Below are 23,095 nucleotides of genomic sequence, written 5' to 3' on the forward strand. Positions count from 1 at the left end.
TACTTTAGTAGGTCGAGGGACAGACACAGTCTCTATGGGGTTTTTAATAGGTGACTGCTCGGAAAGAAGCACAGAGAAGCATGAAAGACTGCAACTCTGTGTCCTGGTCTCAGCTCTGGATTGTCATGGGTTTCTAATAAAATGCTCTAAGCTGCTAGATAAGAGAGCTGCTCCATCCAAAGTGGGATGGACGCCGTCTCTCTTCATGAGACCAGGTTTCTCCCAGAAGTTTTGCCAGTTATCTAAAAACCCAATGTTGTTTTCTGGACACCACCTCGACAGCCAGCGATTGAATGACGACATGTGGCTATACATGTCATCACTGGTCACATTGGGCAAAGGACCAGAGAAAATTACGTTGTCCGACATAGATTGTGCGTACCTACACACAGACTTAACATTAACTTTAGTGACCTCCGATTGGCGTAATCGGGTGTCATTACTGCCGACGTGAATAATAACTTTACTGAATTTACGTTTATCTGTAGCCAGCAGTTTCAGATAAGATTCTATGTCGCCCGCTCTGGCCCCGGGAAAACACTTGACTGTGGTCGCTGGCGTCGCTATTTTCACGTTCCTCAGGATGGAATCACCAATCACCAGAGTTGGTTTCTCAGTCTGTGTGGTGCTGAGAGGGGAAAACTTGTTTGAGGTGTGAACAGGTTGGTGGTGGACAGGACTCTTAGGCTTAACACTACGCCTCTTAGTGCGGACAGTCACCCAGCTGCCCTGTTTGTCTCCCGGCTGCACGGGAGCTGCTGAGGGAGCTAATGCTATTTAATTGCCAAATAATAACATACACTCTTACCAGCGGTCAAAACAATGCTATTTACTGCTTTTTATATAGAAATAAAATGTATATTATGCATAATTGAGTTCGGCATTTTGGCCCGGCCATCCAAAATATTTTCAGTTGCTCATTTGGCCCCCTGGGAAAAATAATTGCCCACCCCTGAGCTAGACCCTTCTCTGTTCATGACTCACTGAACTGCACAGGAAACTGTGGGAGGAGCAGAGAAAGTGAAAGTGAAACTATTCTGTGACTTTGCTCCAGTCGCCATTTTAACTGCGCAGCACGAAGACACAATGGTGAGTGTTGACGTGATTATAATAATATATGATTATATATGATGATTTGATGCGTGTGTGAAGTACCTTAAAGTGATACTTGAGTAAAAGTACAAGTATGTGACCAGGAAATGACTTTGGTTGAAGTTGAAGTCACTTTTTATAATATTACTCAAGTAAAAGTCTTAAAGCTGTAAACTCCCAGTTGACTGTTCGATTTATTGGTCGATACGTTCTGGCTCTACGAGAATTCTAACTGGTAGTTTTTTGCCGTGTTCATTTCATAATTTTATCAGGAGGAAAGTACCAAGTGCTAATGGGAGTGTTTTCAGAGCACGCCTGTTTGTCAGGTAACGGCGTGTCTTCAGAGAACACCCCCCTTGTTTTCACTATTCTGGATTAGCCCATAGATGAAAGAATGTCTGGTGGTTTTATTTAATTTAACTTTTATTTAATTAATCCACTGTTCAGTGTTCACAAATCATCTAAATATTCCTCAACAGTTCTTGTGCTGTGATCACGAGTTGACAGAGTATATTTTCGGAAATTATGGGCTGTGATATTGCGGAGACGCACGTGATGCAAAACTACTAAAACTAAACGGTCCGTACCAAGTTGTCCATTTCCGGTTTTCAAAATAAAGTCCCGTCCAATGCGAACACGATGTTAAATTAGATGAAATAATCCAAACGATTATAAATGATCATAAAGATTAAAAATGAAATAATTATGTCAAATGAAACGCATAAGTAAAATTGTATTTAATTGAAAAAATAATGAAATCATTTAGTAGGTACTTAAATCAGAAGTAGTATGAAGTACTATTACTGTGTATTTTGGAGAAATCCAGGGTCAAATTTCGCATTTGCAAACAAAGATTAAAATATTTGTCTCTATTTGAAGTACTTTGAAAACAATTTTCATTAGTAGTTTATGATTTAAATGTATTCTTCATGCACAAGTAGTAATTAGCAATTTGACTATGTATTTTTGGAAAAACTAAAAAGTTCCTTAAACTGATCAAGATTCCGACTTTTTGTCTAAAATTGATGTGAGATAAAATCCACAATTTTAATTTATAGTTTATAGTTTCAATTTTATTGGACAAAGTACTTTATTTACTTCATGCACAGTAGCATGAAGTACTTTTACTGTGTGACATTTTCTAATCTTCAAATGGACACATGGAAAATCTAAATAAAGGCAGGATTTGCTGATAAAGTCAGAGGCTCATGTGTTTGTGATATCTCTGGATATGAACACATGAAACTTTATCTTCTATTCAGCTGACTTTAATGCAGACAACAGCCCTTCAATCAGTGCCGGCCCTGAGTAATTTGGTGCCCTAGGCAAGATTTTAGCTGGCGCCCCCTTGCATCGCAGCAGTCAATTTCACAATCAACTTGTGTGTAATGTAATGTAACTTTCATACAATCACACAGAAACTGCTTGTGTGTATTCAAGATTTTTTTTCTTTGAGTAAAAAATATCACACCAAATAAAAACTAAAGAAAGAAACAAGTGATACAATTAAAAAGGACAGCAGCACCTGATGCTGTGTCACTGGGGGTGGTACTGAAATATTTTAAAAGTGCATCTGAAGAGAGAAGAGAAGTATATGTGACAACTGCATGTTACATTTAAATAAAAAAACAGATGCTTGGTGTGCTACACATGAGACTAATATAGACTAATAATGAAAATGTGATGAGATTCATTCAACTTTATTGTCATTGCAATGCAATTCAGTCTAACCAGAGTGCAAAAACCAGTAAAGTGCAGTGAAATGAATATATATGTATATATAGCTTATGAATGATATGGGAAAGCTAAGGTATGAAATATTAACAGTAATACACTTTAACTGCACTTTAACACTGATGTAAACTTTAACAAACATAAACTGTGACACATAAAACCAAAGGCTTACAACCCCCCTATTACAAAGGGGATGGACAACTACAAGCAGGAAAGACACCTGTAAAATAACACCTGAACAGTAGTAGTATTTATAATTTAAAAAAAAGTAGTATTTATAATAAAAATAATTTCTTTTTTTTTTCCTCCGTTTTCGGCGCCCCCTGCGGATGACGGCGCCCCTAGCATTTGCCTATACTGCCTATGCCCAGGGCCGGCTCTGCCTTCAATAACATACAGAGTAGCCTAGCACCATCTACTGGCCATAGGCTGCTATAGCACACAAATGTCACTCGATCACCTTCAGTGTGGCCACAGAAGATTGAGCTCCATACAAGTAACATGAAGTGCAGATTTGATAAAACACCTTCTCTAACAGAAAACTGCTGTTGTGTTACAGTTCTCTCTCGTGTGATTGGTCACTGGACTGAACACAGATCCACATCAGACGTCCTCCAGGAAACAGGAAGGAGATTTTCAATCTAACTGAGAGGTAACTCTTTCAATATGATGCAGTGATAAGTAAGTGAGGATAACTAATGACAACAACAAAGAGAAAAAGTGCTTTTTATAAATAATGTTTATTTTACTCTCTGCTCTGTAAATATTTGTATTGGGACGGTTTCTACATTCAGTCTGTCTGTAATGTTCTGCCAGGCTTTTCTCTGATCTTATTAAAAGCTACTGTGTCTGTGTGTCTCAGAAAGACTGAAGTCCAGCAGATGAGTGATTGTGCGGAGGAAGACGAGGACAGAGCAGAGTCTCCAGGACCCAGCGGTCTGTCTGTGAAGAGTGACTGGTCTATGGGACACCCTCCAGGCTTCAGTCATGAACCTGGAGCCTCAGAGACAAAGTAAGAGACAGTGTGTCCAGTGAAGGAGTCAGATTCATAAAAGTGTAGGTTCATAACCAAACCTGAGTGTCCTCACAAAGACAGAAACACACACACACACACACACACACACACACACACACACACACGTGAAATCAATGTGTGTGAGGAACTGATTCAGAATCTGATGAAACTGATCAACTAGTCAAACCATTGACGAGTCAGAGAGTAGGGCTGGGTATCAACCAAAAATGTTCGATACCGATACCTTCATTTCGATACCGGCTCCTGATCGATACTTTTTCCGATACCAGTTTTATAATATCATTTGTAAAAAAGAAAATGACACATTATGGAAAAACTCCATCCTTAGTTTTTATTTTTCAGTTTTAACATTTTTAAAATAAATTAAAAACAAATAAAGAGCGAAGAAAATAATACATATCTTCAGTATTAGATATCTGTATAATTGTATAAAAGTGACAGTAAATATTGTCCAAATGTTTTTGAATTGTTCTTTCTACATTTGATCTGACAGTCAGTTGTTGATTACATGCAGACGTTGATACAACCACGAGGCTACTTCAATATATGTCCCACTACTAAATCATAATGCAAGTTAGACGTTATGACGTTCCTGACCTTTGCTTGAGGAAATGTTCTCTAACTGGACCTTTTAGAATTTTAGTTGAATACCCCTGCTGTAGAAGATCCATTTATACACAAAGATCAGCGACTGTCTCTGCTTCTCTGCCTGTCTCTCTCTCTCTGTCTCTGCTTCTCTGCCTGTCTCTCTCTCTCTCTGAGTGAATGTTGGGAGTGAGCGTGGTCAGGGTGAGTGTTTTTTCAAACTTTTCTGACTTTTCCTATAATCTTCTTTTTGCTGCTTGGTGGTTTTTTGTTGATATTTATTTTTTCTTTTGTGACCACTGATTTTGAGTTGTTAATAGTTTATAGTTTTAAAGTTTTTTGTGTTTGACGGTGGCTGCCGCCGGCGCTGCAGCCGGGCAGGTAATGGCAGCACCTGGAGTCTCCGGGCTGGAGAAACTGACTCGCCGACATGCCGTTAGACTGTGTCCGGATGTCGGCGTGTCAGTGGAGGCGTGTGGCCTGGCTGTGGGCGCAGTCGTGGGCTACAGCAGAGTAAAATCCGCCTCAAGGATGAACAGTGCTGTCGTCATTTTTTTGGACAGCACTGACAAAGTGAATGAGCTGGTTGAGAGCGGCGTGGTGGTGGACGGCTCTCTGGTGCAGGTGTTGCCTCTGGTAACACCTGCTAAAAAGATTATCATTTCAAACGCACCGCCGTTTTTGAGCAATGAGGCTCTAATGAAGGAACTGTCGCGGCACGGGAAACTCGTGTCCGCGATAAAGATGATTCCGCTGGGCTGTAAATCTGCTCTTCTGAAGCACGTCATGTCTTTCAGGAGACAGGTATTTATGATACTCAAGGACAACAGATCCGAGTTAAATCTGGCTCTGAAGTTCAGGGTAGATGATTACGATTATACAGTTCACGTCACGTCAGATTCTCTCCGGTGCTTTGGTTGCGGGGCAGAGGGACACTTGGTCCGCTCATGCCCGAGAAGAGCAGGTGATCGCCGGCCTGACGCTGCTGCTGCTGTCGCTACAGCGGAGCCGCCGCTCAGAGCCGACGGTCCCCGCGCAACACAGACACACACACCACAGACACACACACCACAGACGCAGACACACACACCACAGACACAGACACCACACACACAGACACACACACCACAGACGCAGACACACACACCACAGACACAGACACCACACACACAGACACTCACACCTGAGACACAGACACCGCACACACACACACCACAGACAGGGGAAAGCCCAGATGGACAGAGTGTCCAGACAGACTGTCAGACTGTCAGACTGTCCTCTGCAGCCAGAGGACAGACAGTCACCAGAGTGGCAGAGGCTGCTCTGGAGTATAACGATGACATTGTTGACGACTCAATGGGTGAAATAATGAAGTGTTCGATCAAACGAAAAAACCCTGAAACTAAAGTAACCACCAAAAAAAACAAGAAAATGTCGAAAGTTAATTCACAGGTGTCCTCTGAGGGGTCAGAGGACAACACACGGGAAGACACACTGGGTGACACATTGGAGGACACACAGGAAGACACAGTGGGTGACACACAGGAAGACACACTAGAGGACACACTGGGAGACACACAGAGCACACTGGGTGGTGAAGAAGACACTGAGGTGGGTAGTGAATACTCGTTCTCTCGCGTCAGGAAGTTTCTGGCCGACACTAAAGGAGAGAAGGGAGTGATGGTTGAAGAGTTCTTCCCCGACCTAAAACTCTTCCATCAGTCGGTCAGAACTCTGATGAAAAACAGAGGAGATCTTGGTCAGCCATCTTTTATGGACACTGAGATTTTTAGATTAAAAAAGATTTTAAGTAAAATACGGATCCAGTTAGAGAAAGAGAAGAATGAATGAGTGCGTTTGCTTTTTCTTTCTTTACTTTGCTGAGTGTGTTTTTGTCTGGATGCAGCTTTTATAGAAGGATGTGTGAGTTAAAGCTGGGATCATTAAACATTAACGGTGCACGTGAAGACGTGAAGAGAGCTTCACTTTTCACGCTCATCCGGACTAAGAAGCTAAATGTTATTTTCCTCCAAGAAACGCACAGCACCTCAGACAATGAGTGTGACTGGAGGAGGGAGTGGAATGGGGAGGTGGGCTTAAGCCACAAGGACAGCAACAGTGGGGGGGTCGGGATTCTCTTTTCTAGAGATTTCACCCCCTCTTCGTACTCTGCAGATGAAATCGTCCCTGGACGACTTTTAAAAATCACTGCAGAGTTCGAGAGAACTAAAATGGTTTTTATGAATGTATACGCTACTGTTCTTGCAGGAGAAAGACTGGTGTTTTTAGATACTTTAAAATCGTCTCTTTTTAACTGTCATGATGACACACATCTGTTTTTAGGAGGTGATTTTAATTGTACAGTGAACCCTGCTTTAGACAGGAATCACTTGGAACCAAACGCTGCTTCAAAAAAGTGTCTAACAAAAATAATAGAGACCTTTGAGCTCTGTGACGTTTGGAGGTCGATCCACAAGAACCAGCGTCAGTACACCTGGGCTCGCTGCAGAGACAACCTGCTGTCGTTGGCCAGACTCGATCGTTTTTATTGTTATGAACACCATGTCAGTGTTTTTAAGAGTTGTTTTATCTGTCCTGTCGGTTTCTCTGACCACTCCCTTGTGCACTGTAAGGTTTTTATTAAAAACATCAAATGTAAGAGTGCATACTGGCATTTTAACACCGCACTGCTGTCAGACAACAGTTTTAGGAATGCACTCTCGTATTTTTGGTTTTATTTTAGACAAACCAAGTCCGAGTACAGCTCGTTGCAGCAGTGGTGGGACATTGGTAAAGTCAAAATCAAACAGCTCTGCTTACAGTTCACTCTCAATGTCACCAGAGACTTGACCAGGTCTATGAAAGATCTGGAGAGAGAAGTGGTGGAGCTGCAGGGTTCAGCAGACTCCACAGGAGATCGAGAACAGTTTAGAGTTCTCAAAGAAAAACGATCAGCTCTGTCAGACCTGCTGGGCGTTCACGCTCAAGGTGCTCTCGTACGGTCTCGCTTTAACAAAGTTGCCAGGATGGACGCTCCGTCCCACTTTTTCTTTGGGTTGGAGCGTAAGAGCGGACAGAGGAGGCTGATACACTCGCTGAGATCTGCTGACGGACAACTGCTGCAGGAGGACGGGGAGATTCGACAGTGCGCCTCCTCCTTCTACCAAGATCTCTACAAGACAGAGCTCCTGGAGGATCCGGAGGTGGCGCTGTCTTTTCTGGAGAACTTGCCCGGAGTGCTCGAAGGAGACAAGGAGCAGCTAGGGGCACAGCTCTCTGCACAGGAACTACAGGAGGCGCTGCAGAGTCTACAGAGCGGGAAGGCTGCCGGCATAGACGGTCTCCCTGCAGAATTTTATAAGACTTTCTGGACTATACTCGGGGAGGATGTACTGTGTGTCCTACAGGACAGCCTGGACAAGGGACGGCTGCCTCTGAGCTGCAGGAGGGCTGTCCTCACCCTCCTCCCGAAGAAAGGGGACCTGCAGGAAGTGAAGAACTGGCGTCCTGTGTCACTACTGTGTGCCGATTACAAACTGCTGTCAAAAGTCCTGGCAACGAGGCTCCGGAGAGTGATGGACCAGGTCATTCACGTAGACCAGACCTACTGTGTGCCCGGCAGGCTGATATCTGATAATATCACCTTAATTCGGGATGTTTTGGACCTCTCTGGTTCATTAGGCTCAAAGCTTGGGCTGATTTCTCTAGACCAAGAAAAAGCTTTTGACAGAGTTGAACACCTTTACCTGTGGCAGACACTGCAGGCTTTTGGCTTCAGCTCAGGTTTCATAGCTAAGATCAGGGTCTTGTACAATGACATTGAGAGTGTGCTGAAGGTTAACGGTGGTTTGGGAGCTCCTTTTAAAGTTCACAGAGGTGTCAGACAGGGCTGCTCCCTGTCAGGCATGCTCTATTCTCTGGCCTTAGAACCTTTTTTACGGAAACTGAGATCTCGCTTGTGTGGTTTTTATTTCCCTGGTTGTGATCATTGTTTTAAAATCTCTGCTTATGCCGACGATGTCATTGTTTTTATAAATAACCAACAGGACATCGAAGTTCTGAGCAAAGCTGCTCATGACTTCCAGAAAATCTCCTCTGCTAAGGTCAACTGGGAGAAGAGCGAGGCCTTGGCAGTTGGAGATGGACCTGAGAGGGAGCTGCTTTTACCAGGAGGACTAACGTGGCAGAGAGGAGGTTTTAAATACCTCGGGGTTCACCTTGGTGACGTCACCAACACCTCCAAGAACTGGGAGAATTTTATCGAAAGGGTCGAGGGTCGTTTTAACAGGTGGAGATGGATTCGTCCAAAAATGTCTTTTAAAGGTCGGATTCTTGTCATCAACAACCTGGTTTCCTCCATGCTGTGGCACAGCCTGATGTGTTTGGACCCCCCTGAGGATGTGCTCTCCAGAGTACAGGCCGCTCTGGTGGATTTCGTCTGGGACCGTCTTCACTGGGTCCCACAGAGCGTCCTCTTCCTACCCAAAGAAGAGGGGGGTCACAACCTGGTCCATGTGGCGAGTCGGAGAGCTGCTTTCAGACTCCAACACATCCAGCGTTTTTTAACAGGACCCACAGACTTAGTCTGGAGACCGGTGGCTCGCACCCTACTGGAGCGGTGCAGTGGACTAGGCCTGGCTGAGACCCTGTTTTTAATGGATCTGCGGGATTTTAAGCTGAACAACTTCCCCACCTTTTATAAAGGACTTTTTAAAGTGTGGGGACTCCTCAACAAAGAGAGGCGAGCAGGAGGAGGAGCTAACTCTCTGTTTTGGCTTTTAAAGGAACCGGTGACTCTGGGAACACGGTTCTGTGGTGTAGTGGGTCCGTCCCTGCTACAGAGACTATGCGCGGCAAAAATCCTGACACTGGGTCAAGTGGCGGAGGTTTGCGGCCCGCGGTTGGACAATGAGATCGGTCTGGCCCAGCGTCTCGAAACCAGGTCAGTCAGGGTGGTCAGTCTCCTGCTGAAGGACTGGAGGCAGCAGTTGACTGATTCTGAACTCTGTCTGATCTCGGACTACTGCAATGGACAAACGCAACCGGACTCTACAGACCCTTTCCCTGAACTCACCATCTCACCTGTTTTTAAGTGTGATGTAAACATTCTGCTGCAGATGAACAAATCCAACAATTACAATCTGTGCAGTGTAACAGGGAAGGTCATGTACTATGTGATGGTGAAGGTTTTAAACCAGAGTAGACTGAGAGACAGAGTGGACACTCCATGGAGACACCACCTGTCCCTCACAGAGGATCTAAGGCCAGAGTGGAGCTCACTCTACAAACCACCGTTAACTAAAAAAGCAGCAGACTTACAGTGGAGGGTTCTTCACGCTGCTGTAGCAGTGAACGCCTTCATCTCCATCGTCAACCCTAATGTCACAGACACTTGTCCTTTCTGTCCACAGAGAGAAACTGTCTTCCACTGTTTCTTGCACTGTGTCAGACTAACTCCTTTGTTCCACTTCCTGTCTCACTTGTTCTTGTTATTCACTGAGACTTTTTCCTCTTGTGTTTTTATTTTTGGTTTTAAATACACGAGGAAAAACAAGGCCAAATGTCAACTGCTGAACTTTTTAATTGGTCAAGCAAAACTGGCTATTTATGTTTCAAGGAGGAACAAAGTGGAAAACTCACTTGATGTTGACTGTCAGCAGATTTATGTTAGAATGTTAAAAACCAGGATAAAGACTGACTTTGTTTTCTTCCGCTCAACGAACAACACGGAAGATTTTTTAGAAACATGGGGAGTGAAAGACGTGTTGTGTTGTGTGAATGATGGAAAATTGTCTTTCTGCAACAGTCTAAGTTAAATGGAGTTTTTTTCTTTTCTTTCGTATTTTTTACTTTATTTCTCCATGGTCTAAGTTTAAGTGCAGAACACAACTAATTTTTGTTATTGTTCATGTTTCTGAGCAAATAAAGAAGTTTAAAAATCAAAAATCTCTCTCTGTCTCTGCTTCTCTGCCTGTCTCTCTGTCTCTGCTTCTCTCTCTGTCTCTCTCTGCCTCTGCTTCTCTGCCTGTCTCTCTCTGTCTCTGCTTCTCTGCCTGTCTCTCTCTGTCTCTGCGTCTCTGCCCGTCTCTCTCTGTCTCTGCTTCTCTGCCCGTCTCTCTCTGTCTCTGCGTCTCTGCCCGTCTCTCTCTGTCTCTGCTTCTCTGCCTGTCTCTCTCTCTCTGTCTCTGCTTCTCTGCCTGTCTCTCTCTCTCTGTCTCTGCTTCTCTGCCTGTCTCTCTCTCTCTGTCTCTGCTTCTCTGCCTGTCTCTCTCTCTCTGTCTCTGCTTCTCTGCCTGTCTCTCTCTCTCTGTCTCTGCTTCTCTGCCTGTCTCTCTCTCTCTCTCTCTCTCTCTCTCTCTGGGTGAATGTTGGGAGTGGGCGTGGCTGAGAGCGTGGTCAGGGTGAGTGTTTTTTCAAACTTTTCTGACTTTTCCTATAATCTTCTTTTTGCTGCTTGGTGGTTTTTTGTTGATATTTAATTTTTCTTTTGTGACCACTGATTTTGAGTTGTTAATAGTTTATAGTTTTAAAGTTTTTTGTGTTTGACGGTGGCTGCCGCCGGCGCTGCAGCCGGGCAGGTAATGGCAGCACCTGGAGTCTCCGGGCTGGAGAAGCTGACTCGCCGACATGCCGTTAGACTGTGTCCGGATGTCGGCGTGTCAGTGGAGGCGTGTGGCCTGGCTGTGGGCGCAGTCGTGGGCTACAGCAGAGTAAAATCCGCCTCAAGGATGAACAGTGCTGTCGTCATTTTTTTGGACAGCACTGACAAAGTGAATGAGCTGGTTGAGAGCGGCGTGGTGGTGGACGGCTCTCTGGTGCAGGTGTTGCCTCTGGTAACACCTGCTAAAAAGATTATCATTTCAAACGCACCGCCGTTTTTGAGCAATGAGGCTCTAATGAAGGAACTGTCGCGGCACGGGAAACTCGTGTCCGCGATAAAGATGATTCCGCTGGGCTGTAAATCTGCTCTTCTGAAGCACGTCGTGTCTTTCAGGAGACAGGTATTTATGATACTCAAGGACAACAGATCCGAGTTAAATCTGGCTCTGAAGTTCAGAGTAGATGATTACGATTATACAGTTCACGTCACGTCAGATTCTCTCCGGTGCTTTGGTTGCGGGGCAGAGGGACACTTGGTCCGCTCATGCCCGAGAAGAGCAGGTGATCGCCGGCCTGACGCTGCTGCTGCTGTCGCTGCAGCGGAGCCGCCGCTCAGAGCCGACGGTCCCCGCGCAACACAGACACACACACCACAGACACACACACCACAGACGCAGACACACACACCACAGACACAGACACCACACACACAGACACACACACCACAGACGCAGACACACACACCACAGACACAGACACCACACACACAGACACTCACACCTGAGACACAGACACCGCACACACACACACCACAGACACACACGGAGGCACAGAGTGACGCAGCACACACACAGACAGGGGAAAGCCCAGATGGACAGAGTGTCCAGACAGACTGTCAGACTGTCAGACTGTCCTCTGCAGCCAGAGGACAGACAGTCACCAGAGTGGCAGAGGCTGCTCTGGAGTATAACGATGACATTGTTGACGACTCAATGGGTGAAATAATGAAGTGTTCGATCAAACGAAAAAACCCTGAAACTAAAGTAACCACCAAAAAAAACAAGAAAATGTCGAAAGTTAATTCACAGGTGTCCTCTGAGGGGTCAGAGGACAACACACGGGAAGACACACTGGGTGACACATTGGAGGACACACAGGAAGACACAGTGGGTGACACACAGGAAGACACACTAGAGGACACACTGGGAGACACACAGAGCACACTGGGTGGTGAAGAAGACACTGAGGTGGGTAGTGAATACTCGTTCTCTCGCGTCAGGAAGTTTCTGGCCGACACTAAAGGAGAGAAGGGAGTGATGGTGGAAGAGTTCTTCCCCGACCTAAAACTCTTCCATCAGTCGGTCAGAACTCTGATGAAAAACAGAGGAGATCTTGGTCAGCCATCTTTTATGGACACTGAGATTTTTAGATTAAAAAAGATTTTAAGTAAAATACGGATCCAGTTAGAGAAAGAGAAGAATGAATGAGTGCGTTTGCTTTTTCTTTCTTTACTTTGCTGAGTGTGTTTTTGTCTGGATGCAGCTTTTATAGAAGGATGTGTGAGTTAAAGCTGGGATCATTAAACATTAACGGTGCACGTGAAGACGTGAAGAGAGCTTCACTTTTCACGCTCATCCGGACTAAGAAGCTAAATGTTATTTTCCTCCAAGAAACGCACAGCACCTCAGACAATGAGTGTGACTGGAGGAGGGAGTGGAATGGGGAGGTGGGCTTAAGCCACAAGGACAGCAACAGTGGGGGGGTCGGGATTCTCTTTTCTAGAGATTTCACCCCCTCTTCGTACTCTGCAGATGAAATCGTCCCTGGACGACTTTTAAAAATCACTGCAGAGTTCGAGAGAACTAAAATGGTTTTTATGAATGTATACGCTACTGTTCTTGCAGGAGAAAGACTGGTGTTTTTAGATACTTTAAAATCGTCTCTTTTTAACTGTCATGATGACACACATCTGTTTTTAGGAGGTGATTTTAATTGTACAGTGAACCCTGCTTTAGACAGGAATCACTTGGAACCAAACGCTGCTTCAAAAAAGTGTCTAACAAAAATAATAGAGACCTTTGAGCTCTGTGACGTGTGGAGGTCGATCCACAAGAACCAGCGTCAGTACACCTGGGCTCGCTGCAGAGACAACCTGCTGTCGTTGGCCAGACTCGATCGTTTTTATTGTTATGAACACCATGTCAGTGTTTTTAAGAGTTGTTTTATCTGTCCTGTCGGTTTCTCTGACCACTCCCTTGTGCACTGTAAGGTTTTTATTAAAAACATCAAATGTAAGAGTGCATACTGGCATTTTAACACCGCACTGCTGTCAGACAACAGTTTTAGAAATGCACTCTCGTATTTTTGGTTTTATTTTAGACAAACCAAGTCCGAGTACAGCTCGTTGCAGCAGTGGTGGGACATTGGTAAAGTCAAAATCAAACAGCTCTGCTTACAGTTCACTCTCAATGTCACCAGAGACTTGACCAGGTCTATGAAAGATCTGGAGAGAGAAGTGGTGGAGCTGCAGGGTTCAGCAGACTCCACAGGAGATCGAGAACAGTTTAGAGTTCTCAAAGAAAAACGATCAGCTCTGTCAGACCTGCTGGGCGTTCACGCTCAAGGTGCTCTCGTGCGGTCTCGTTTTAACAAAGTTGCCAGGATGGACGCTCCGTCCCACTTTTTCTTTGGGTTGGAGCGTAAGAGTGGACAGAGGAGGCTGATGCAGTCGCTGAGATCTGCTGACGGACAACTGCTGCAGGAGGACGGGGAGATTCGACAGTGCGCCTCCTCCTTCTACCAAGATCTCTACAAGACAGAGCTCCTGGAGGATCCGGAGGTGGCGCTGTCTTTTCTGGAGAACTTGCCCGGAGTGCTCGAAGGAGACAAGGAGCAGCTAGAGGCACAGCTCTCTGCACAGGAACTGCAGGAGGCGCTGCAGAGTCTACAGAGCGGGAAGGCTGCCGGCATAGACGGTCTCCCTGCAGAATTTTATAAGACTTTCTGGACTATACTCGGGGAGGATGTACTGTGTGTCCTACAGGACAGCCTGGACAAGGGACGGCTGCCTCTGAGCTGCAGGAGGGCTGTCCTCACCCTCCTCCCGAAGAAAGGAGACCTGCAGGAAGTGAAGAACTGGCGTCCTGTGTCACTACTGTGTGCCGATTACAAACTGCTGTCAAAAGTCCTGGCAACGAGGCTCCGGAGAGTGATGGACCAGGTCATTCACGTAGACCAGACCTACTGTGTGCCCGGCAGGCTGATATCTGATAATATCACCTTAATTCGGGATGTTCTGGACCTCTCTGGTTCATTAGGCTCAAAGCTTGGGCTGATTTCTCTAGACCAAGAAAAAGCTTTTGACAGAGTTGAACACTTTTACCTGTGGCCCTGGAGCCTTTTCTCCACAAGCTGAGGTCTCGTCTGTCTGGTCTGTCCTTTCCCGGCTGTGAGGGCTGTTTTAAATTGTCAGCATACGCTGATGACGTCATTCTGTCTGTGAGGAGTCAGGATGACATCGATAGTCTCACCCAAACTGCCACTGACTTCGGGAAACTCTCCTCCTCCAGAATTAACTGGGAGAAAAGTGAAGCTGTGGCAGTGGGGGAGGGGCTAGGGAATAAGCTGGTTTTACCCGGGGGCTTAGTGTGGAGAAGGGGAGGACTTAGGTACCTTGGTGTCCATCTTGGAGATGCAGCCTCCACCTCCCACAACTGGGACCTTTTAATCAAACAGGTTGAAGGTCGTCTTAAGAGGTGGAGATGGATTTTACCCAAGATGTCCTTCAAAGGTCGAGTCCTCATCATTAACAACCTTGTGTCCTCCATGCTGTGGCACCGGCTGATGTGTCTGGACCAGCCAGAGAGGCTGCTGTCCAGGGTGCAGGCCGCTATGGTGGACTTCTTCTGGGACCGTCTGCACTGGGTCCCCCAGAGCGTCCTCTTTCTCCCCAAAGAGGAGGGGGGCCACGGACTTGTACATCTGGCCAGCAGGAGAGCAGCATTCAGACTCCAACACATCCGGCGCTTTTTAACTGGACCCTCGGACTTGGTCTGGAGGCCGGTGGCTCGCGCCATACTGGAGCGGTGTGGTGGACCGGGTCTGGCAGACTCTCTGTTTTTAATGGATTTACGTGGACTTAACTTGGATAATTTCCCCACCTTTTATAGAGGACTTTTCAAAGTGTGGGGACTCTTCTGTAAGGAAAGAGGGCCCTGCGACTCTCTTTTCTGGCTCCTAAAAGAACCAGTGACTCACGGGACACGGCTCCACTGCGTCGCAGGACCGTCCCTACTCCGGAAACTGCGCGATGCCAGGGTCCTGACCCTGGGACGTGTAGTTCAGGTGTGCGGACCTCGCCTGGACAATGCCGCTGCTCTGGCCCAGTGTCTGGGGACCAGGTCAGTCAGGGTGAGTGATCTTCTGCTAAAAGACTGGAAACAGCAGCTCACTGATTCTGAACTGACTCTTTTAACGAACTATTGTGACGGCTCAGCTCAGCCTGATCCCACAGACCCCCTCCCCGACATGAAAATGACTCCTGTTTTTGAAAGTGACTCTGGATTTTATTTGAAAGTGAATGATGTTACTGATTATGGTTTGCGGAACATGACGGGAAAGACAATGTATCACTTGGTTTTAAAAGCATTACTGCAGAGCAAGCTCAGGGACAGAGTGGACACTCCTTGGAGGACCCACCTGTCCCTCACAACAGCTCAGAAGCCTGAGTGGAAGGCTCTGTATAAGCCACCGCTAACTAAAAAAGCCGGAGACCTACAGTGGAGGCTTCTCCATGGTGCGGTGGCTGTAAATGCTTTTATCTCTGTTGTTAATCCAAATGTCACTGATTCATGTCCTTTCTGTTCACTGAGAGAAACTGTCTTTCACTGTTTTTTACAGTGTGTTAGATTAAGTCCTCTGTTTCACTTTCTGTTTCAGGTTTTTTCTTTGTTTAATGAAACGTTTTCTCACTCTGTTTTTATTCTTGGTTCCAAATATGACAGGAAAAAGAAAAATCACTGTCAGTTATTAAATTTTTTAATCGGCCAATCAAAAATGGCCGTTTATTTAACCAGGAAGAATAGAGTGGAGAACAGTGTGGATGTGGATGCTAAACGGATGTTTGTGCGAATGCTGAAGACAAGACTGAAAACTGATTTTACTTTTTATCGATTAACAAAAAATTTGGTGTTTTTTTTTGCAAGTGTGGGGGGAGAAGGGAGTTTTATGTTCTGTGAAAGATGATGATTTAGTTTTCGGTCAAATCCTGAGTTGATTATTTTATGTTTGTTGAATTTCTTCCTCTGTTTTTTTTCTCCTCCAGAGCCAAAATGTAATGGATAACATGCTCTGAGCAAATAAAGGAGACTTAAAAATCAAAAAAATCTCTGTCTCTGCTACTCTGCCTGTCTCTGCTTCTCTGCCTGTCTCTCTCTGTCTCTGCTTTTCTGCCTGTCTCTCTGTCTCTGCTTCTCTGCCTGTCTCTCTCTCTCTGTCTCTGCTTCTCTGCCTGTCTCTCTCTGTCTCAGCTTCTCTGCCTGTCTCTCTCTCTCTGTCTCTGCTACTCTGCCTGTCTCTGCTTCTCTGCCTGTCTCTCTCTCTCTGTCTCTGCTTCTCTGCCTGTCTCTCTCTGTCTCAGCTTCTCTGCCTGTCTCTCTCTCTCTGCCTCTGCTTCTCTGCCTGTCTCTCTCTCTCTGCCTCTGCTTCTCTGCCTGTCTCTCTGTCTCTGCTTCTCTGCCTGTCTCTCTCTGTCTCTGCTTCTCTGCCTGTCGGGAGAGTTGCACTTCTTTAATAGCCTTCATGATCTCCGTTTTATTTTTAAAGTCGGTAAAAAGGCTACCCGCTGCCTCGAGAAAGGCTTCCTTCACCATATCACTGTCTTTGAATGGCTTCTTGTGCTTAGCAAGGAGGTGACTGACACGATAGAAAGCAATAGTTGCGGCCTTACTCTGGGTCTTCGGCTTGGTGAAGATTGACTGCCGTGCGGCAAGCTGTGCTTTCAAGTCCCGGACTTTTGTGTCGCTAAAGGCGTTTTTGGAGGGAAATGCCTCTCGTAGCTCCCGTGTACTGTTTTAAAATGCCGCTACAGGTTCCCTTTCTTTGCCAACGCCACATAACACACATACACCAAAAAATAAAAAATATATATATTTTTTTTATTCCAACACCCCTCACGGTCGACTTGGGATCATTCTGCGATCTACCAGTAGACCGCGATCAACTGGTTGGGCACTCCTGGTCTAAACAAAGACCATCATCAGTGATGGATGTGATGTTTGTGTTTGCAGAGGTCAGAACCAGAGACGGAGAGCAGAGTCTCCAGGAGCCAGCGGTCAGTCTGTGAAGAGTGACTGGTCTATGGAACAACCTCCAGTCTTCAGTCATGAACCTGGATCCTCAGAGACAAAGTAAGAGACAGTTTGTCCTGTGAAGGAGTCAGATTCATAAAAGTGTAGGTTCATAACCAAACCTGAGTGTCCTCACAAAGACAGAAACACACACGCACACACGTGAAATAAATGTGTGTGTGAGGAACTGATTCAGAATCTGATGAAACTGATCAATGAGTCAAACTATTGACGAGTCAGAGAGTAGGGCTGGGTATCAATCAAAAATGTTTGATACCGGTACCAATGACGATACCTTCATTTCGATACCAGTTTTATATAATTTCTAAAAAATATTTTTCAGTTTTGTCATTTTTACACTCAATGCAGTTTTTTACATAAAAAAAAATTAACTATGAATTATTTTCAGTCGGGTGCTTCGTTAAATTTGTCGTGTTGCCAACCTTAGTGGGAGCCACACTTTAGACCTCGGTGGCATTTTTAGCCCCTTCGTCACAACACACTTACGTGTAGTTAACGACACAGATACACGTGAACCCGGTCTGTGGGCGTAACCGCATTGTATTCTTGCTGTACGCCGCAACCACGTGTAACGTTACAGCCAATCACCCGCAGCATTATCAGATCTTGATCACGTGATTAACTCTGAAGGTATCGAAACTTAGGACCGGAAAACACGGCATGTTTCCGATACCCGATAGTATCGAAGCATTTCGGTCGCTGCCATAAAAGATCTGAATTTCGGTACCCAGCCCTGTCAGAGTGTGTGAGGATGAGCCTCAGGGTTAGAACAACAGTCCATCAGAACCACTGAGACAAAGCTGTAAGAAAATAAAGTGTCTCACATCAGAAGACAAGTTTGTCTCATGTCCACAGTCGTCGCTGAGCTCGACATTTGCTTCAGTCAACAAACGAGGGTTTTCATTCACTGTCCGTCTCAGCCACACACATGTCCACCTGTCCCTGATGTGTTAGTAATAAGGAAATGTCTTCACAGACACATGTTCACCTGTCCCTGACATGTCAGTAATAAAGAAATGTCTTCACAGACACATGTTCACCTGTCCCTGACATGTCAGTAATAAAGAAATGTCTTCACAGACACATGTCCACCTGTCCCTGACATGTTAGTAATAAAGAAATGTCTTCACAGAGACCAGTTTGCTGTTTCTGTGGACGAGCACACATCCTGCTGTCCTCTGTGTCAGGACGTCCTGAAGGATCCAGTCTCCACCAGCTGTGGTCACCGGTTCTGCAGACGCTGTTTCTCCTCATACGTGGACCAGTCTGGTCCACCAGGAGACTCCTGCTGTCCCCAGTGTGGGAAAAGACCCAGGACAGAACGTGGACCACAGAGCATCAGTGTCCAGAGTAAGACTCATAAGGAGAGCAGCTCCCATCAGCACTAGCATACTTTAGAAATGGAAAAACAGGAGAAAACTGTTTAAAAGTTAAAAATGTGACTCATGTTAACTCCATGATGGAGTTTAACTCTCTGCTGCCCCCTGCAGGTTGAAGAAATGAAGGTTTCCCCTCATTTTGCTGCTTTTCTCTCATGATTGTTCTCTTGTATGCAGATGATACTCTTTCCTTCACAATCATCACAGTTCTTCTAGAATGATTCAGTCTTTCAGAATAAAGTTATTCAAGTCATTACAGTGAAAATGTAGTTTTTCATTTGACAACAAACAACATAAAACAACAACGTCACAGAAAAACATGACACTGATGAAAATAATCCTCAGCTGCTCACATTCTTTGTCTCTTGTCTTTCAGCAGATGTTGGTCTGCAGGAGGTTCTAGATGAACATAAGATCAGTCTGAGGAGGAGATTTGAACATGTGACTGAAGGAACTAATGCAAGAGGAAGTAGAACCCTCCTGAACAGGATCTTCACTGAGCTCTACATCACAGAGGGACAGAGTGAAGAGGTCAATACTCAACATGAGGTGATGCAGCTGGAGATGACCTCCAAGAAGAAAATGGTCCAGGACACTCCCATCAAGTGCTGCAACATCTTTAAAGCCTTACCTGACCAGCAGGGGAGCATCAGAGTCGTCCTGACCAACGGCGTCGCTGGTGTTGGAAAAACCTTCTCGGTGCAGAAGTTCACTCTGGACTGGGCCGAGGGTTTGGAAAACGAGGATGTGAATCTGCTGATTGTGCTTTCGTTCAGAGAGCTGAACCTGATCAGAGATCAGCAGCACAGTCTTCTCACGCTGCTCCATGTTTTCTATCCAACATTAGAGAAGGTCAGAGCAGAGGAGCTTGCTGTCTGTAAACCTTTGTTCATCTTTGACGGCCTGGATGAAAGCAGACTCTCACTGGACTTCAGCAGCAGGACGCTGGTTTCTGACGTCACACACAGGTCATCAGTCAACGTGCTGCTGACCAACCTCATCCAGGGGAATCTGCTTCCCTCGGCTCTCGTCTGGATAACTTCACGACCTGCGGCGGCCAATCAGATCCCTCCTACATGTGTTGATAGGGTAACAGAAGTACGAGGCTTCACTGACGACCAGAAGGACGAGTACTTCAGCAAGAGATCCAGAACTGAAGATCTGTCCAGCAGAATCATCTCACACATCAAGACGTCCAGGAGCCTCCACATCATGTGTCAAATCCCAGTCTTCTGCTGGATCAGTGCTACAGTTCTGGAGCACATGTTGACCACAGAGCAGAGAGGAGAGCTGCCCAAGACCCTGACAGACCTGTACTCACACTTCCTGCTGGTTCAGACAAAGAGGAAGAAGAACAAGTACGATAAAGGACGTGAGATGAGTCCACAGGAGCTGATGGAGGCCGACAGGGACGTTCTTCTGAAGCTGGGGAGGCTGGCCTTTGAACATCTGCAGAAAGGAGACATCATGTTCTACCAAGAAGACCTGGAGCGGTGTGGTCTAAGTGTGACAGAGGCCTCGGTGTACTCAGGAGTTTGTACAGAGATCTTCAGAAGAGAGAGCGTGATCTTCCAGAAAACAGTCTACTGCTTTGTTCATCTGAGCGTTCAGGAGTTTCTGGCTGCAGTCTACATGTTCCACTGTTTCACCAACAGGAAGACAGAGGTACTGCAGGACTTCTTCAGACAAGAAGACAAAGACAGGGACTCAAACAGATTTAGCAGAAACTTCTCACTCGACGACTTCCTGAAAGAAGCCATGAAGAAATCACTTCAAAGTGAAAATGGTCACCTGGACCTGTTTGTTCGCTTCCTTCATGGACTCTGTCTGGAGTCCAACCATAGACTCTTAGGAGGTCTGCTGGGTCAGACTCAGAACACTCCAGAAATCATCCAGAGTGTCATCAAGAACCTGAAGGAGATGAACACAGACAACATCTCACCTGACAGAAACATCAACATCTTCCACTGTCTGACAGAGATGAACGACCAATCAGTGCATCAGAAGATCCAAGAGTTCATGAAGTCAAAGAGCAGAGGACAGGCACTCTCTGAGATCCACTGCTCAGCTCTGGCCTACATGCTGCAGATGTCTGAGGAGGTTCTGGATGAGTTGGACCTGGACAAGTACAACACAACAGCCCAGGGAAAACAAAGACTTTTTCCAGCTGTGAGGAACTGCAGGAAGGCTCGGTGAGTTCAGACATGATCAATAACATCATCAGTCAGTGATGATTATCAAATATTCTTCTCATTCTTCTCACATTGTGAGTCAGTTGTGTTGTTTTTCTGCTCATGTTTTAAATGATCAAAGTTCAAAGTGCAGATTTATCAGCTGCTTGTGATTCTCGCTTTGAACTGAATGAAAACACTTATTTACTGTTAATGTTTCATTGTTAACTTTCTCTTCATGTGACTTTGACTCTTTTTGCTTTCACCTTAATCTGATTAGACTCCAACACGGGTCAAAGCAAACCCAAAGACCTGATCAGAACCAGTCCGTGTTCAGATCCAGAGAAGTCTGCTGACGTTACATTAAGACACAGACGTTAGCTGGTTAATAACCATCAGACACAGACACACACACACACACACACACACAGTTGTTGTCTAAAGTCTCATCTTTTATTCTTTATTCAGGTTGAGTGGCTCCAGATTGTCAGAGATCAGCTGTTCTTCTCTGGCCTCAGCTCTGAAGTCCAACCCCTCCCACCTGAGAGACCTGGACCTGATCTGGAACGATCTGTATGATTCAGGAGTAAAGCTGCTGTGTTCTGGACTGGAGAGTCCACATTGTAGACTGGAGACTCTGAGGTGAGTTCACTGACTGAAGCTGCTGTTGTTTTTTTAAACTTCATGAACATTAAACTAGTCTTGGTCTGATATTTGATATTATCGTATATCACGATATTTGCCGTCAGAGTTGATATTTTTGACGATATCTAATATTGAACGGCCGCCGTGCATTTTCAGGATTTTATTTTGAAAAGAAAATCCCAGTGGAAGTGGATTTGTCTGCGTGATGCACGAAGCGCTTGATACAGCGACATGCTGACGGACTTAGTGGCTCAGAAAAATGCAAGCTGGTCATTTTGTCAGTATTTTGGATCTAAAGCAGGAGAAAATGGAGAGCGGGAGAATTTGAGCGAGGTCATGTGTCGGGTGTTGATGAAGCAGCATCACAAACCTGCGCTCTCACCTCAGATCCATCATCCTGCACAGTTTGCTCCACTCGACTCCACAACATCAGCTCGGGAGGAAACTTCCAGCAGCAGCGCGAGCAGCTAACCCACAATACTCGGAGCATTTGTGTGAAAGAATGAATGCACCACTGCTGTAACCTGCTACCTTATCAAAGCTATGGTTCTGTTTCATACGCTCATAAAAACATCATTCAAAATGACACTTTTTATTTATAGCATCATATCATCCAATATCCAGAGATTTCAGCGACACAAGATCTACATATTTCATTTTGATATCACGCAAGTCTACATTAAACTCATTTGATTCACTGATGAATGAGTGAAACACACACACACACACACACACTTCACCTAGTAAGTTTGAACTCATCAGGATCAGTTTCATGTCTAAAAGCTTGACTCTGAGTCTGCTACTCTCGGAGTCCTCCCTAATATATCAGTCCTGTTGCCGTGGTGATGATGCTGTATATGCTTACCTCAGGGGGCGACCGGTGACCTGAAAGGAAAAAAAACTCTTCTTTTCTTTCGTGGTCAAATAGAAAGAAAAATGAACCAAATGAGAAAAGATGTTTTCTTTCAAAAGGTTTTTCCACTTTTATTGTCTTTCTTGCAAAAACAGGTGAAAAAGAATGAATAAAAAAAGAAAAGAAAAAGAAAGCAACGACATCTGAAAGTTGTTGTTTTTTGTTGAAAAAGAAAATATTCCAAGTCCTTCTGTGTTGAAGGTCAGAGGTCAGAGCGTCAAAGATTCTCCCTGCTTTTCTATCTACTACTGTTTTCAGAGTTTTGCAGCCTTATTTATACGCTGAATCGTGGTTCGCTCCCACATCACGTGACATTACATCAACTTTTCAAAGACGTGTGGAGAGGTCACCAAGTTTCCACATGGAACTCTTTCTCCTCCCACTTTCTCTAAACCGTCAAAGCTGTTTTTGGGGCTAACAGGTGTCCAAGGAAAACCATTGTAACTTGGACACTTTTATCCATGGCACCAACAGCTCTGTCCAGTAGAGGGAGGATTAGGTCGTTATCGTTTGAATGCAGATGTCAAGATGGAAGGAGGAAGAGTGACTTCTAACCACACCGAGTTCAACCA

At 45.3% G+C, this 23,095-nt stretch overlaps 1 protein-coding gene across 6 annotated transcripts in view; it reads left to right on the forward strand.

Annotated features, from left to right (window-relative positions):
* Nucleotides 1-977: 977 nt before the first annotated feature.
* LOC131469775 (NACHT, LRR and PYD domains-containing protein 12-like) overlaps nt 978-23,095 on the forward strand; it is a 29,948-nt gene continuing 7,830 nt past the window's right edge. For 3 of the 6 annotated variants that reach the window (XM_058645093.1, XM_058645097.1, XM_058645096.1), the window contains exons 1-7: nt 978-1,089; nt 3,386-3,478; nt 3,689-3,838; nt 17,335-17,454; nt 18,548-18,765; nt 19,171-20,986; nt 21,434-21,607. In XM_058645093.1, coding sequence (XP_058501076.1) covers nt 3,708-3,838; nt 17,335-17,454; nt 18,548-18,765; nt 19,171-20,986; nt 21,434-21,607 — 2,459 coding nt within the window. In that variant the 5' untranslated portion in view covers nt 978-1,089; nt 3,386-3,478; nt 3,689-3,707. The remainder of the gene's footprint in view (nt 1,090-3,385; nt 3,479-3,688; nt 3,839-17,334; nt 17,455-18,547; nt 18,766-19,170; nt 20,987-21,433; nt 21,608-23,095) is intronic. The other 3 variants (XM_058645094.1, XM_058645098.1, XM_058645095.1) reach the window with 3 other exon arrangements.

This window comes from Solea solea, chromosome 12 (assembly GCF_958295425.1).
Source record: "Solea solea chromosome 12, fSolSol10.1, whole genome shotgun sequence".
NCBI lineage: Eukaryota > Metazoa > Chordata > Actinopteri > Pleuronectiformes > Soleidae > Solea > Solea solea.